The 15,391-nt window shown below is 49.3% G+C and overlaps 2 protein-coding genes across 4 annotated transcripts in view; one reads left to right on the top strand and one right to left on the bottom strand.

The window, feature by feature from the left end:
- LRIG1 (leucine rich repeats and immunoglobulin like domains 1) overlaps window positions 1–1,551 on the top strand; it is a 108,316-nt gene extending 106,765 nt beyond the window's left edge. Inside the window, exon 19 of the mRNA XM_056134415.1 lies at window positions 58–1,551. Coding sequence (XP_055990390.1) covers window positions 58–299 — 242 coding nt within the window. The 3' untranslated portion in view covers window positions 300–1,551. The remainder of the gene's footprint in view (window positions 1–57) is intronic.
- LOC130045885 (mitochondrial S-adenosylmethionine carrier protein) overlaps window positions 1,351–15,391 on the bottom strand; it is a 139,011-nt gene continuing 124,970 nt past the window's right edge. For 2 of the 3 annotated variants that reach the window (XM_056138793.1, XM_056138952.1), the window contains 4 exons: window positions 12,423–12,492; window positions 7,400–7,464; window positions 6,212–6,285; window positions 1,351–2,541 (listed from right to left, as the gene is read on the bottom strand). In XM_056138793.1, the coding sequence (XP_055994768.1) occupies window positions 2,424–2,541; window positions 6,212–6,285; window positions 7,400–7,464; window positions 12,423–12,492 (327 nt within the window). In that variant the 3' untranslated portion in view covers window positions 1,351–2,423. The remainder of the gene's footprint in view (window positions 2,542–6,211; window positions 6,286–7,399; window positions 7,465–12,422; window positions 12,493–15,391) is intronic. The other variant, XM_056138868.1, reaches the window with a different exon arrangement.

The following is a 15,391-nucleotide window of genomic DNA, read 5'->3' as shown; positions in this document are numbered from 1 at the left end:
GGCAGGGGGCGTGTTTGGTGGGAGCGCAGACGTGACGGTCCTTCTCCTTCCTCTCAGGGGGCTCCTCGTGGACGTTAGCCAGGCTGTGTGAGCCGGACTCCAGAGAACGCCCGCCCTCGGGCAGTCCTCCGCTCCCAGAGGCCCCCGCAGGCCCGGCTGACCTCCCCAGCGAAGGCCAGCACTTGCTTTCCAATGGACACCTCCCTCAGGCCTGTGGCTCCAGTCCTGAGAGTGCCCCGCTGATGGGACAGCTTCCTGGGACACGGAGCGCGCCCCTGATGTTTGCACCCAAAGTCTAGGCTCTGTCTACCTCAGCTCGGGCCACTCTCTCCCGGAAGGAGGGGTACGGGAGGCCGCGTGGGAGCTCGGGTCCAGTGCCACGGTCTGTATGTAGTTTCCCTTCATGTGGAGCCAGTAGCGTGACGGACTCAAGCTGAAGCACAGAAATGCAGGATGGCTATCGTGTACAGAAGTCAGAAAAGTATTTGATACCATTGTACATAAGAGTTTTCAGAGATTTCATATATATATATATATTATATCTTTTACAGAGGCTATTTTAATCTTTAGTGCATGGTTAACAAAAAAATTGTACAATTTTGACAATATTATTTTTCATAGGTTGCTGTTTTAATTTTGGAAGCAGGGGGAGTCGTTTCTGGTGCCTTAATGCATGGATGGGATTTACAGAAACTAAAATGAGCTCCCCCAGGTTTTTGGGGGCGGGGGCTGGAAGTCCGTGGGCGTGTGCTGCATGGGTCTGCACTGTAGGGGCACGGGCGGGCTGAGGGTCATCTTCAGCGAGCAGTTGGTGCAGACAGTTGAGCACGGGCATTCTCCCTTCGATGAGGCTCACTTGAGGAAGAAAGGGGTGGTCTTGTATCATTCAAATGTCATTTGAGGCTTTTAAAGTAGAAGCTGCTGGTGTTGGTACCTGTGGATTATTTTTTCAGTAGTGATATTTTAGCTCTGCCAATATAAAACATTGGCCGTGGAGGAGAGGGAGGATGGAGTTCTTCCTTTTCAGGGATAGCTTGACTTATCTCTGAGCATCCAGAGCGGCCTGTCCTCCCCTCCCAGACAGCCGGGCTTGGCCTGTACAAGATTCTGCCCTTGACCTGGGTTCTGGGTCTACTTGCACTTTTTAGACCTGTAGCTACCATCTTGTGAGTGCCAATGTGTATTTCAGGAAAAATTCCATTGAAACAAGCAAGGTCCTTAAAATCTCAGAAAGCTGGTTCCTTTAGCCCAGACACTGAGGTAGGTATTGACAAAATGGTCACCTGTGTTCAGTTTTACTGTCAGCTGTCATCACTGTTCCCTAAGGTAAGCACAGTTAGAATTTTGTTCTCAACAGTTTGTTACTTCCACAAAACATGTGAATTTGCTGCTTCTGAGAGGCAATGTGAAAGAGGAAGTATTACTTTGTACATAAAAGCTATTTATTTATAGAATTTTGGTACAGTGTACATTGAAAAACATGAAAAAATATTGAAGTGTCTAGCAGATGGCGATGAAGTGTCTCTAATAAAGGTTCATTCATAAACACGAGTTGTGGCTGGGGTCATTTCCTCCGCATTAACCAGCACTGCTTTAGTTCCATTCCGAGCTGCTCTTACAGATGAAGTCGGTCTGCCCGTAATTACCTTTTTACCCCAAAAGGAATCCTCTGCTGCTAGTGCTCCGGGGGAGACCCGACACCACTAGATTCCTGAGATTTCTTGCTACATGTTTCTAACACCTGGAGTTTATTAGACAAGTGAGCAGTGGCAGCTTTCCACCCTCCCGTGGCCAGTGTTGGGCTTATAACTGCAGGCGGCAAACCTGACTCAGGATAAAGAAATGAGTGGCCCGGGCCCTGAAGCCAGTTGGGCCACCTGGTCACTTGGGCTGGGGCATCTGGACACCGCTCTGGAAACTAATACAATGGTGTGTTCTTCGAAGTGAAACCTGAGGCCGGCAGAAACAGCGGCCTGGTTACACAATCGGAATGCTGCTTACGCACCTGTAGTCCATCCCGTAAGCAGAACTCTTAAGTTTACACAATAGGGATTAGACCTGGGAGAAATACCCACCCACAACTTTCTCGCCCAGTCTCCTTTGCTTTTAGACCATAATCACCTCCCACTGCACGTTGCCATCAAGCTGCAGGAAATCAGAAAGCAGATACAGATCATGCCAAAGTTCTGCGGGCCCTGGAATTGGCGTTACACAGCCAAGAGGTTCTGGGAAAAACCATCCAAAGTCTTTTTTTCTCTTGGCGTTTTGGCCAAATAGGCTGATGACATCATGGGCCTGGAGCACGGAAGAGGCCTCTCCACGTCCTCACCTTAGCAGAACCGGGTTTCGGCCTGTCTGGGCTGTGCCGCTCAGCAGGAGGGACCCGCCGTCCCCTTCCTGGGAGGAGTGGGTGCAGGGCTATCTCAGAGGTGCTCTGTGCCAAGTGTCAGCAGCAAGCGGCGAGTCTGGTCATAGGCCCCGAGAAAGATGAACCCACCCAGGCTGATGGCTGCCATGCGAGGGATCACACCTGCAAACAATCTGCAGGGGAAAAGCAGGAAGGGTTGTTGTTGTTTTCTTTTTAGAGCTGTGTTTTAAAAAAAGGTTAAATTCCAACGGCTGCAGCTTGTTCAACTCAACACACCATGCTCATTAAAGCCCACACAACACTTAGAATGTGTGTATTTTCTCCTTGGAGAATGCCACTAAACTGCATTCCCAAGTCGACGTGTTGAAGTCTGAGCCCAGCTGTTTGCTGGCCCGCGTCTACATGGTGGGGCAGCTCACTTGTGAGCACGCACAATGAAGTAATTAGCTAAGAAACCATAGCGGAGCCCACTGCGAGCCTGTCTCAAGCTTTCACACCATTCTTTGTATTTTATAACTGATGCAACCGCTACCTTCCCCCCTCCCCCTGCCCCATAACCCAATACAGGCATCAGAAGGCTGGACTAAAGTGGGAGCTGGAAGTCGGGTCCACTGGCAACCAAGGCTATTCTACGTGTGAAGAGAGCTGGGGACTCATGACTTTTATTTTTCGGGGGTGGGGGGGTGTCTCTGAGGCCGACACATGTGAGGTAATAAGACTCTTCAGGAATCACCTGCTTTTCTCTTTTCTCGAAGGGAAAGATGAGGTGGGGGAGACAGCCACCCCCCAACCTTCACCCCAGCGCTGTGGAAGGCCAGTCTCGGCCAGGGTTGCAACTCTGGAATAAAGAAATGTAAAGAGAATGAGCCGGGGCTGGAGCAACAGCGCAGCAGGTGGGGCATTTGCCTTGCTCATGGCTGACCCGGGTTCGATTCTCAGCATCCCATATGGTCCCCCGAGCACCGCCAGGAGTAATTCCTGAGTGCCTGAGCCAGGAGGAACCAACCGCTGTGCATCACCGGGTGTGACCCAAAAAGCAAAAAAAAAAAAAAAAAGGAACCGTGACTGGAAGGAGATTAATTCTATTAAAACCCTCCCCATGCTGTCCACAAATGTTCAAAGACTGTCTTTGTGCCATTTCAGAGAGGAACAGGAAGCGTCGGCCCTTGTGCTCACACAGGCCTGAAGGCACCTAACAGCAGTGCGGGAGTCTTCGGTAACCCCACAAGGAAAGACACAAACTAGGTTCTGAAAACGGTCCTGAATGAGCAGCATCACTCCCTGCCAGCCAAACGTAGGGCTGGGCCGAGTGTTCTCTGGACGGGGGACTCTCACTTGTGGCCCTCAACTCTCAGCAGTCCTCCTTTTGTTAGCAGAGAAACAAACATTCAGAACTACAGAAAAACCTTTGAATTAGGTCTAGGAAACAAAGCTAAAAAGGGTGAAGTCGGGCCAAATTGTGCATCATCTCAGGTTAGCAGAAGCTCAGGAGGGTTGCAGACTTGTAGCTGTGAGAAAACGGGCTTTTGGGTAGTTTTATGAGTTTCATTAAGTTCTTAGCTAAAGAGTCATAAGTATGTAAAATAGTGCATAGAAAGTCAGAACCATTTTCTTCTTGAGAAATATAACTGCAAGGTCTACTAAAGACCAAAAATAAAACTGACGGTCATTAAGCTCACAGCCGTGCGCATGGAAACTGCGGGAGGGCAGAAACTCCTGCTGCACCGCTCAGACTCTCTGTCCTCTGGGCGTGAAGAACAGAGACTCTCCCCCTGCCCTGCAATGGGGGGCCCTGGAGGGAGGGTCGCAGCAGCTGCCCCTGGACCCCGCTGCCCCCAGCTAGCCCACTTGCTTCTCAAGCCCGAGTCTTGTTCAGCTTTTGCCGCTGTTCAGCTGCTCCTAGCAAGAAGCAGATGGAAGAAGTTTATGGTTTCATTAGATGACAATTGACTCTATTAACATGATTACAGCCTTTGTGGAGTAATTTGTTCGCTGGGTGCCCCAGCGAACTTGCAGGCAACGGCTTGTGAGTTGAGCAGAGCCGCAATCCCGCAACCACAGGCCAAAGGAGACGGCAAACAAAAAAGGGGCTCCCATTCGGCCGCGCACACCGCAGCAGCTAACTCATGAAGGGCACCGTCAGGTTAAACAAAAAGCGGGTTGACAAACAGGAGGAATGGTGGGTAAACAGGCATCCCAGCTGCTTTCCTGCTCTGAGGCCGGATGAGCACCGGGTACTTGTATTTCAAAGAAACCCCAGTTTGCCCCAGAGCACAGATTCCAAGTGAGCCACCGTGGGGAGAGCAGAGTCTCCGTGCTTTGCTGCCCTGAGCTGGCAGCCTCCCAGTTGGGCAGCTGTATTTGGTGGGTGAGCCTGGCAGGGGGCCCCGAAAGTGCTTTAGGGTGCGGGACCCCTGCTGCTCGGCACAGCTGCCCCCACATCTGCAGGGTCTCTGGCTTTCTGTTATAGTTGCCTTGTCAAATTTTAAAAATATCCATCCACCTTTGTAGAAAGAACATTGGCAAGCTCTGAGGATGCGCTTGGCTGCCTTCTGCTCAGTACCACACTCTACACTGAGGGCCAGAGACTCAAGAAGCTGCCAGAAGATAAGCAAGGACCCTATTTACTATTCTAGAGCTGACAAGTGGGGAAGGGGTAGGCCCCTGGCACGCTGACACCCCCTCCTTGGCCTTGTGCATGGGCTCCGCCCCCTTATGCCCAGCAGCAAGGACACCCCACAATGGAGCAAGGCAAACAGGCTTCTGCTTCAAGCGTCCACCCATGGGAGTTCCTTCTGCAGCTTGTGGTGAGCGCTGCTGAACCAGGCACGGCCACATAGCACCCTGAGGAATGGCGAGTGGCCGCAGTTCAACTAAGGTGTGACCAGTAGTTGCCATGGAGCCTGCTAGGAAGCAGCACTAAATCAGTGAAACCTGGCAGTGTGGGTGTATGACCTAAACCAACGACTGCATAGTACTTCTCCGAGGGTGGAGCCCAGCCACTATTTGAAACCGGGAGTTTCATCTGCCGCATTTGAAATAAGCGGCCGTAGAGCTCCTTTCTCTTTCCACACCACTTCTTCGTGAAGGCTGGAACCCGTGTGAAAATGAATGGGCCTCGGCTCTGAGCGGCCAGCTGCGCATTAGTCACGACAGGCTGCCCGTGCATGCTGGGAGAGTCTTCCCAGCCAAACCCAGTCCTTGTCTCAAAGTCCCCAGCCCTTCAGACAACCAGCAGCAAACCATCAAGTCCCCATTCAGCAGTCAGATCTAACAGCCGCGCCACCTCCCCCTCCCAATCCCCCCCGCACCTACTCAAGCTTCAGTTCAAAACTGCAAGAAGGATGTGGCCATCCCCCATAAATCTCACCAGGACCTGACCAACCTGTTTCGCTGAAACAAAAACTTGGGTCAGGAACGATGGCACAGCAGGTAGGGCACTTGCATGCCACCAACCCAGCTTTGGTTCCCAGCACCCATTTAGTGCCCTGAGCACCTCCAGGAGTGATCTCCGAGTGCAGAGTCAGGTGTGGCCCCCAAACCACCATCACCACCACCACCACCACCACCACCACCACCACCATGCCTGCTAAAATGTACACAAAACTAAAATCTGATGCACAGCCAGTGCTGCCAGGACGAGGAGCTGGTGTGCAGCGCCCTCAAGATCCTCTCTTAACATAAAAGCCCTATAAAGGCTCTAAACACTCTAGAAATGTCCCTGAAAAAGTGTCCTGGGGAAACCATAGCTGCAAAGGCAATGTCAAATCTCAGTAGAGAGGGAGCACCCAGCCGGACAGGAGCAGAAGGAGAGAGGCGGGAGGGGCTGAGAATCTTACTTACCCTGACAGTCCCTGCGTCTGCCACACTCCGTGCAGCGCTGACAGCACGTTCCCGCTCGCGGTGCTGGATCCAGCCTGCAGAAGGCACAGGAGACACTCGTTACCTTATGGACCCCCCCACAGTTCACAGCTGCCTCGGCCCGGACAGTCCCAGACCCGAAGAGGGAGTCTCTCGGGGAACGGGGACCCCAGGGAAGAGGTCACGGCCGGGCTGGGAGGAGGTGGCTTCCCTTCTTGCCATCTCTGATGAGGAACACAGCTAGCTCACCAGGGGTAATTCGCACCTACAGATTTAACAGGAAAAGAGTGCAAACAAAATTCACCGGTCTGAGAAGGAAGGGGGAATGATCAGTGTTTACACTGCAACTATGAAGTCTGGTAGTCAATACACACATTTAGTTACAAGGACCCTGTTCCACTGACATCCTCAGGTTGGGCCTCAGGTCAATCTGCATACTAGAAGTTGGCCCCAATCTCTTGCTCTTCTGTTTCTGGGCCACACCTAACTGTGCTCAGGGCCTAGTCTTGGCTTTGCACTCAGGGATTACTCCTGGCAGGCCGAGGGGAATGTACGGAGTTTTGGGGATTGAATCTGGGTCAGTGGCATGCAAAGCAAGCACCCTGTTCACTGTCCTGTCTCTTCAGCCCTTCTCTTTTTCACAGGCTTGCCATGTTACTTTTTTGTCTTGATCCAGGTATTACATTCACGGCATCCCTGAAATGTATGTTTAGCTTCTAAAAAAAAAAATTCTGACAAAATACCCTAATTCATAGAACAAAGGCACATCACTCATGCCAAGCCTCTGTCCAGCATGCGTCATTCCATGAGCCTCAGGTGAGTTATCCAGGAAATGGAGGTTCAGGGGTTGGGGATGTGGCTCACGTGGTAGAACACAGGCCGAATGAGGCCCAAGTTCCATTCCGGACACCCAGGCCCCCAGGCCCCGACCCAGCAACGCTGCCAGATGGGCACTCTTAAAAACCGAAAATAGTCCGATGGGCAGAGGCCCCTAGCCCTGCTGGCTTCTAGCTGGGGGACTGTGAGCTGTGAACTGCTCTGGCCGCTGCTTTGTCAGCCTCAGTTCCACTCATGCTCCACCAAGTAGCTAAGTAGCTAAGGTACTTTGCATGCATACAGGCCTGGAGCATTCAAGCATCTGCTGTGTCTACACATTATTTTACCCCTTACCTTGGCCAACATGATTCTGGTTTTTGCTACGTCCAGCGGTGTGGTGACTGCAGCTGCGAATCCGCCTGTGTGAGTGAGACGGCCAAGATTCAGCAAGGTGCTGTCGGCTGCCCTCCCGGACAGCCTGAGACAGTATTCTCTAAGTCCATAGAACTGTGCCAGGAATTGCTTCCTCATCATTATGCTCGGAGGTGAGAGGCCAATGAGCACTGGGGCTCACTGAAACCAACCAGATTCTTTCAGGAAAGAGGAAGCCTTGGTGGGTCTCACAGCCTTCCGGTAATGGCCGGTTGCAGCAGCATTTCTAAGCTCCCTTCTGCATCTTGTTAGGGTCAGTTGTGACTCACAGGCACCCTGCTGGCTTCCCTCCTCTGTTCTTATGTTCCGTTCATTGCCACACCACCACTGCCAAACGAAAGGCTCAAAAACCCACAGGTCTTAAAGGGGCTACAGATGTGGAGAGAGGAACTAAGATGCTGTTTCGTTACACAGGAAACACAGTAGAGGGTCTGGGGAAATGCTCGGGTGCTCAGGACACCCTCCTCACCCGAAGCACAGTCTCTGCATGCTGGAGCCCTGATTTCAACCCCCAGCCTGCATGTCTCCTGAGAACACTGGAAGTAACTTCCAACACCAGGGTGGGAGGAGTCCCTTGCTGCACTGGGTGTGCTCCCAGCCTCAAGCAAAATGAACACCTTCCTTGCTAGCATGTCATCAGGAATTCAGCCCTCATGGGGGTCCCCCTCAGGGAGCACTGTGAGAGCATTGTGTGTGGGTGCCTGAGGACCACAGGCAGGGGTGGGCTCTGCTCATCTTCACATCAAAAACAACAAAGGGAAGGGAGAGCAGGCTGAAAGAAGTGGATGTGACACCTTCTTAGATTTCTGACTAGAAATAAAAATAGAATCTGTGAGGAGCAGGGTCAAAGAATTAAAAGAGCAAGTTCTAGGGACTGAGTCTACAAAGGTTTCCTTAGAAAGCCAAGGCCAGCAAATCTGTGAATTTCAGGCAGCTTTTGAATATGGACAAAAACCTTCCGACACACCTTAACACAAAGGTGACTGCAACAGAGGGGCGCATCCTTGATCTCTGGCACTGCACCCATCCATCCTTTCATTAATACTCTTTGGGTCGGCGGTGTGTCTTGTGCCTAACCAAAAAGGAAGTGCCAAGTACAAGGGGACTGAGTGATAGATACAGCGTGACTACCACCAGACCAAGGGGGCTGTGGGTCTTAACTGCAGCCGTGCAGTGAGGGCATTTGGCAGAGAGCAGACAGCTGTCCTGCCTTCAAGCCACACAACTTGGAGGAAGGGCTACTCTAAGTCATCCTTCACACAATGTTCTTTTCGGCTCCTCTGAAGGTGCCCATTTCACCTCAGCCCTGGGGAGGCTGAATACTCAGAAAGCCCTTGAGATGTATTTCTTTGGGGGATGGAGGCGTGCATGGTGATAATCAGGGGTCACTCCTGGCCACGCTCAGGGACTATATGCAGTGCCAGTAATCAAACGAGGGTTGGCTGCATGCAAGGCAGCTGCCTTGACACATAGATCTATCCAGCAATGTGTATTTCTTTCTTTTTTAAAAATTTTTTTGGCTATACCCAGTGGGGCTCAGAAAAAAACTGCCAGAGACAACATGCTGACTTTTCCTGCGTCTAGATCTCAACAGGCTTTTCCTTTGTTTCCCTGATGATCCTTCACCCTATTCTAGATTTCAACTATAGAGACCCTCTCAAGAGAATGTGGGGATGTTACAACAAAATTAATTTATTATGGGCTGGAGTGATAGTACAGAGTAGGGCATTTGCCTTGCACGCGGCTGACCCAGGTTCGATTCCCAGCATCCCATATGGTCCCCTGAGCACCGCCAGGAGTAATTCCTGAGTGCAAGCAAAGCCAGGAGCAATCCCTGTGCATCGCTGGGTCTGACCCAAAAGCCAAAAAAAAAAAATTAATTATCATCAAAGAATACTAGAATGTGGGGTTGGCGAGATAACACAGTGGGTAGGACGCTTGCCTTGCATGTAGCTGATCTGGGTTTGATCCCTGACACCCTACATAGTTCCCAAAGCCCTGCCAGGAGTGACCCTTGAGTGCAGACAAAGCCAGGAGTAACAGCTGAGCATTGCTGGGTATCCCCACCATGCCCACTTAAATAGGAAGAGATAAGGGTATAATTCTAGTATACAAATGGACAGAGGCCCAACCAGGAGTGATCCCGGAGCACAGAGCCAGAAGTAAGCCCTGAGCACCACTGCACTGGATGTGGCCAAAAAACAAAACAAAACAAAACAAAACAAAACAAAACAAAACCAGCAAAGAGTACTAGAGTCGTACTAGTACATTGAGACTATAGTAATAAATGTCATCACTACGCACAATGAATAATGGCTTTATGTGTAGAAGTTATGTTTAGAAGTAAACTTCAAGTGATAAAGCTGGCAGAGCGCCTTTCTTTTTTGTTCCTTGCTTTAACCCCTGACCAGAAGCCAAGGGAATTTCTGAGCATGACAAGCCATCAACACCTCCAGTCTCAAGGGGCATTGCTGGGTATCTGTGCCAAGCAGTTTATAAAACAAGCCTGAGTGAGAGAGAGTGCCAAAGATGGCACCGGCAGAGGTTTATAGCTTGCACGAATTTCACCAGCTGAAACTAAGAAAGGTACTCGGGGCCCAGAGAGTCAGTTTCTGACCGAAGGGCCATGTTCTACCTTGGCGTTCAGGACCCTGCAAGGCTGTGGCGGGGTGGGTAGGGAGCTTACTGGCTCCTGAGAGGGGCAGGGGAAAGCCACTGTCCCCGCCTCTCTAATGGGCAGTGCACAAGGTGGTGACAAACTCATAAAAAGTCACTTCGTCACAATTTGGAAATGCCAGATCACATTTATCTTTCAGAAAGGTCTTCAAATATAAATGTGTTCCTCAGGGCCAATGTTTGTCCCCAGTCTTTTTAAAATAAACAAGCGATGTGTTTTTTGCATTTAGTTAACTTCTGCTAAATATATGTGGTTCCCCTGATCGGGTTTTTTGTTTGTTTGTTTGTTTGTTTGTTTGTTTTGCAGCCCTTGGACAAACTCCTTTATTTATCAGAATGTCTGCCGAGGTCTGTAGCGAAGGAGTTTTTTACTTCACATGCTATTAGAGGCAATGGTGGAGTGTCATAACTTGGTTAGTGTAAATTTACTCCTTTGCTGCGAGTGAGCATACTGGAATGAGTGTGAGAGCGGCTTTTCTTTTACTGGGTGTCAGCTGAATTGCATAGATTACAAAGAGCTGTGGCATATATGATCTACCCTGGCTCTGAAGAAAATCACTTCAGTAGGGAAACCGGTGTAAAGAACGCCTCATTTCATCCCTCAGCTGGGGCAGAACAGAGACATGAAAACATCATCCATGGGACAGCTCAGCCTGCACCGGATATGCGACTCTGGGCAAACCCCACCCTGCACGCTGGCCCCCGGCCTGGATGGCACCTTCCCTGAGGCCTCTCCTAGGGGTTCCTACCACTGAGCGTCTGAGCACAAGCCTGTCCACCTTCCCCCTCCTATGGTCAGAGCCTGTTTCCTTGGGCGATGACACTGCACTGGATTCCTTAACAGAAATAATGCATTTGGGAGCCTATTTTAGAACTGGCTCCTTAAGAAATGAAATGCATGGACGTCTGATGAGGCCATGAGTCAGGTGTCCTTCCTTACACAGGGTGACATGACCCTCACGCTCACTTGGTCCTCAAGAGGGAATCAAGCAAACAATATGCATCTTTCTTAGGGGGAAAAAACAGACTCCTGACCTCTGGAAAACTAACCAAGACCACTGACTCATTTAATGCAGCTAATGATCATGTGACATGTGCAAACAGTCACCATGGTCAGATTGAGATGGCTCGCACATCAAATGGTTCCAATTATTAAAATGAATACTATAAAATACACTTAATCATTACAGCAAAAGGCCTAATCTAAGTACCATGAGACATAAGGAAAAATACTGACTTTGAGAGTTTGACTCCCTAAATCTACAAATCTCTTGGCTTACTGGCTTCTCATCTAAACTGGCAGTTTGCACCTCTCTGGAAAATCTCCATGTATTACAACTGTAATTCTAGCTTACCTTTCTTTTAAATTAATTTTTAAAAAATTCTTTAATTTTTTAAATTATTTAAAAAAATTGATTTATTTTGACTTTTTTTGGGGGGGTCATACCCGGTGATGCTCAGGGGTTACTTCTGGCTCTGAATTCCTTAGGGCAGTGCTTGGGATGCCGGGGATAGAACCTGGGTCTGCCTCGTGCAAGGCTAACGCCCTCCCCGCTATACTATTGCTCCAGACCCTAGTTTACTATTCTTTGCAACAAATTCTACTTCTCTTTTAGACTGGCCAACCCATCTCTCATTATTCCCATGAAGCCCCTGCGTCCTCATTCAAACTGCACTGGAAAATTCAAAGGACTCAGTAAGGGGGAACACACTCTGGCACCTTGCACTTTGCTTTGGTTTAAGATACGGCAGTTTCTGTGTCCCTCTTCTCTACAGGTGCAGTCTGGCCCGGGGGTGCTGAGGAAGGAGCAGCCTCTGCTCTCCCGGCACCAGTTAATCTGCAGCCCCATCAAACCTGTCACAGCAGCTGTGAATCACTGCTTCCTGCACAGACCGCAGCAAGCCCCGAGCACTGCTCACAGCAGACAGCTGCGTGCCCAGCCCACACCCGCGGCAGCCTCTTTGCTCAGCGGAGCTGATAAATCAACTCTGAGATCAGCCCAGGGCCTGAGTGAAGGCTTCAATAAAGATAAAAAGAGAGAGAAAAATTTGTCGAAAACAAATTGCTTGTCTTTCAAGCCGACACCTTCGGAGTAGTTTCTTTCTTGCTCTCCACCCTCTCCGACACTTTCTTTTCTCAAGCCCTGAGTGGAACTCCCTTCCTCTAAACAATCTGGAAATCCTAAAGAATGTTGTTTTTGCACCGTTAATATTTTCACATTTTTCTCTCCCTCTTTGGTCTTGCCCGGTATAATATAATCCTTTGCACCTGCAAAAGCTCCGCAGACTGCCGACTGCCAAGAATCCACCGCCCGGTCCTGCCTCCAGGACCACAGGGCCTGTGTTGGAGGAGAAAGAAAAGTACAAGTTGTTAAATATTTGAATTGATCGGAACCTCCTGTGGGTGAGCTCTGGGGATGGGAACTTAAGTGAGAAGCTATTTTGGTGGCATTCCTCACTGATGACATAAGTGGTTTTCCCAAGGTCTTGACTGCTTTCTAAAATAAGTCACAGAAGTGCGGGCGAGAGCCGAATCTGGCACTCAGAGGAAGCAAGTGTGCACGTGTGTGTGTGTGTGTGCGTGCGCGCGTGCACAGATTAGAACAGAGATCTAGCTAAATACACAACTGTAAATGTTACCTACAGAATGTGCGCCATAGAAATCTTACCCACCTCAGCCCAAGAATCATATACACCTAATTCTTCAATTCTTTTTTCAAACTATACCCATACTGCGCACCTTTGAAGGAGGCTAATCTTGTTATGTACATATCAGTTTAAAACGATGTCAAAACACTCTTGGACATTCACGAGTAAGTGGAGGGCTCCACAAACACCGCTTCAAATGAGGGGAATAATGGCAAAGTAATGCTGCCACGCTCACCCGATGGTCTACTAGCAGATGAGATCCAAGGGGCAGCAAGTGGTGAACAGTGCTGCGCTGAGCATGACGCTGGCCTTGGCTCTGAACGAATTTTGGAAATCCACCAACAACCCTACATGACCCTAAACAGCTCTAAGAGCAGGGTCCTATTACAGCGCCCACCCTTTTTCAAGTACCCAACTTTCCCAACAGCAGAGTGTGTACCTTTTCAGTTTTTCATTCTTAACTTCTAGCTTTACCAACATATAACTGTCATCTGATGAATTACCTGTTTATAGCATACAATTTGGGGAAGCGTTTGGGGCTCCTATTAGTGCTCAGGAGACCCTCTGTGGTGCTGGAAACAGAAGCATGTCGTTGGCCCCGTGCAAGGATGGGCACCTTACTCCCTAAACTTGGCACTCAAGGCCCTGACCAACGCAATCTGGTAAGTTTTGCCATACACAAGCACACACAAAACCATCAAAATTGAAACAATGAGAGGCTGGCGTGAGAGGGCACAGTGGGCAGGGCACTTGACTTGCACAGAGCTGAGCGTTTCGATCCCCAGAATTCCATATGGTTGTCTGAGCCCTGCCTGGAGTAATTTCTAAACTCAGAGCTGGGAGCAACTGCTGAGCATCACTGGGTGTGACCTCTACCCCCCGCCCCCTCAGATAATAAACACATACATCATCCAAAATTAGTTTTCCTGTGGCTCAGGCATCTCCTGCTGGTGACTGTTGGCCAAGTGGGCGCAGTGCATCAATGTGCTTCTGAGAGCAGTGCCAACTGCCTCCGGGGCTGCACCTGGTGATGCTCAGGGGACCATGTGGTCCTGAGTTTGAAAGGGGTTTGACTGCCTACAGTGCATGTGCCTATACCTGAACCACAGTACAATCTTTCTGACCCTGCCGTTTTGTTTGTTTTTGCATTGGGGTCACACCCTGCGGTACTCAGGACTTACTCCTGGCTCTGTGTTCCCTGGGATCAAACATGAGTGGTATGCAGTTAGTGGTATGCATCTAAACCTGAGTTAGATGCAAGGAAAAGCCTTTCCCGCTATACTATCTCTCTAGTCATTATGTTTTAAAACCTAACTTTTTTTTTGGGGGGGGGGCACATCTGGTGGTGCTCAGGGCTTACTCCTAGCTCTGTACTCAGGGATTATTCCTGCAGGACTTGGGGGATCACATGGGGTGCCGGGGAGCAAGGCAGATGCCTTTCCTATTGTACTATCTCTCTGACTCCAATATTTAACTCCAAGGAAACTATTTTTTGCAGTGCTCTCTCATCTTACATTTCAACCAGTTCCTGCTTCTTGACATCAATCGCAACATTTTATATTGTCATTATTTTCTTTTATTTTAACCATTCTAGTAGGTATGTGGTGGCACTTTAGTGTAGTTCTATCTTGTATTTTTATAGCAATTGATGGATGAGAAGCACACAACAGACAAGCAAGAAGGCTTCACTCACAACGTGCCTCCAAAGGAAAAATTTTGGTTGCCAGGAAGGGGAAAAACAGACTCAGATGGCTTAATACAAGTTTAAAAACAGAATCTCCACAGATAAGTAAATGACTCCACTACCACCTGGCTGAAATAATTTAATCTAAGAATATATCAATGCCATTTTGTATCTGACAAGTATCCCAGCAAAAAAATCTAAGACTGAAAGGTTTAAAATCAAGTAGAAATCTTCAATCACAAATAGAGCATTACAGAAAGAACAAGTCTGACAATGAGCATAATAAACACTAATAAAGAACTTCTTCAGTCGCTCATGAGTGTAATCACTGATTACACTAACTCAGAGAGTGCCATCATCTTTAGAGGCATGCACCATTGCTTTGGGGGCCACACGTGGCTATGTTCTGGGTTTCCTCCTGGCTCTGCTCTCACGGATCACTCCTGGCGGGCTTGGATAACCACATGAGGCACCGGGGAACAAACCCGGGTTGGCTGCAGGCAAGGCAAGAGCCCTGCCCACTGCCCTGTGGCTCTAGCCTCGTGCACACGCCATTTTACCCTCATTCTATGCATAGGTAAGTTGAGGCTCGGAGAAGTTGAGGAAACTTAGTGAGGTTTCAACAGTGACTAGTAGAACCAGGACGTGAATTGAGACAATCTGGTGGAGTTTAAAGACATGTACACATGGGCCTAGAGTCTATAACCATCTGGACAGGAAATTGGGTGGTACTTATAAGCCATAGTGTCTCCACGTTCAGACAATCCACATCAATACATCACTAGAATGATATAAGAATATCCTGGGGGGAACACCAAATAAAGATGTTGGGAGGATCCTCTCAGGATCGGAGAAGCATGCGGAAAGTATACTATAGACCAAACATGATTGCCACTCAATGCCTC

This window comes from Sorex fumeus, unplaced genomic scaffold, assembly GCF_029834395.1.
Source record: "Sorex fumeus unplaced genomic scaffold, SorFum_2.1 ptg000002l, whole genome shotgun sequence".
Lineage (NCBI taxonomy): Eukaryota > Metazoa > Chordata > Mammalia > Eulipotyphla > Soricidae > Sorex > Sorex fumeus.
The sequence above is the reverse complement of the archived record's forward strand: the minus strand, read 5'-3'. Positions and strand labels throughout refer to the sequence as shown.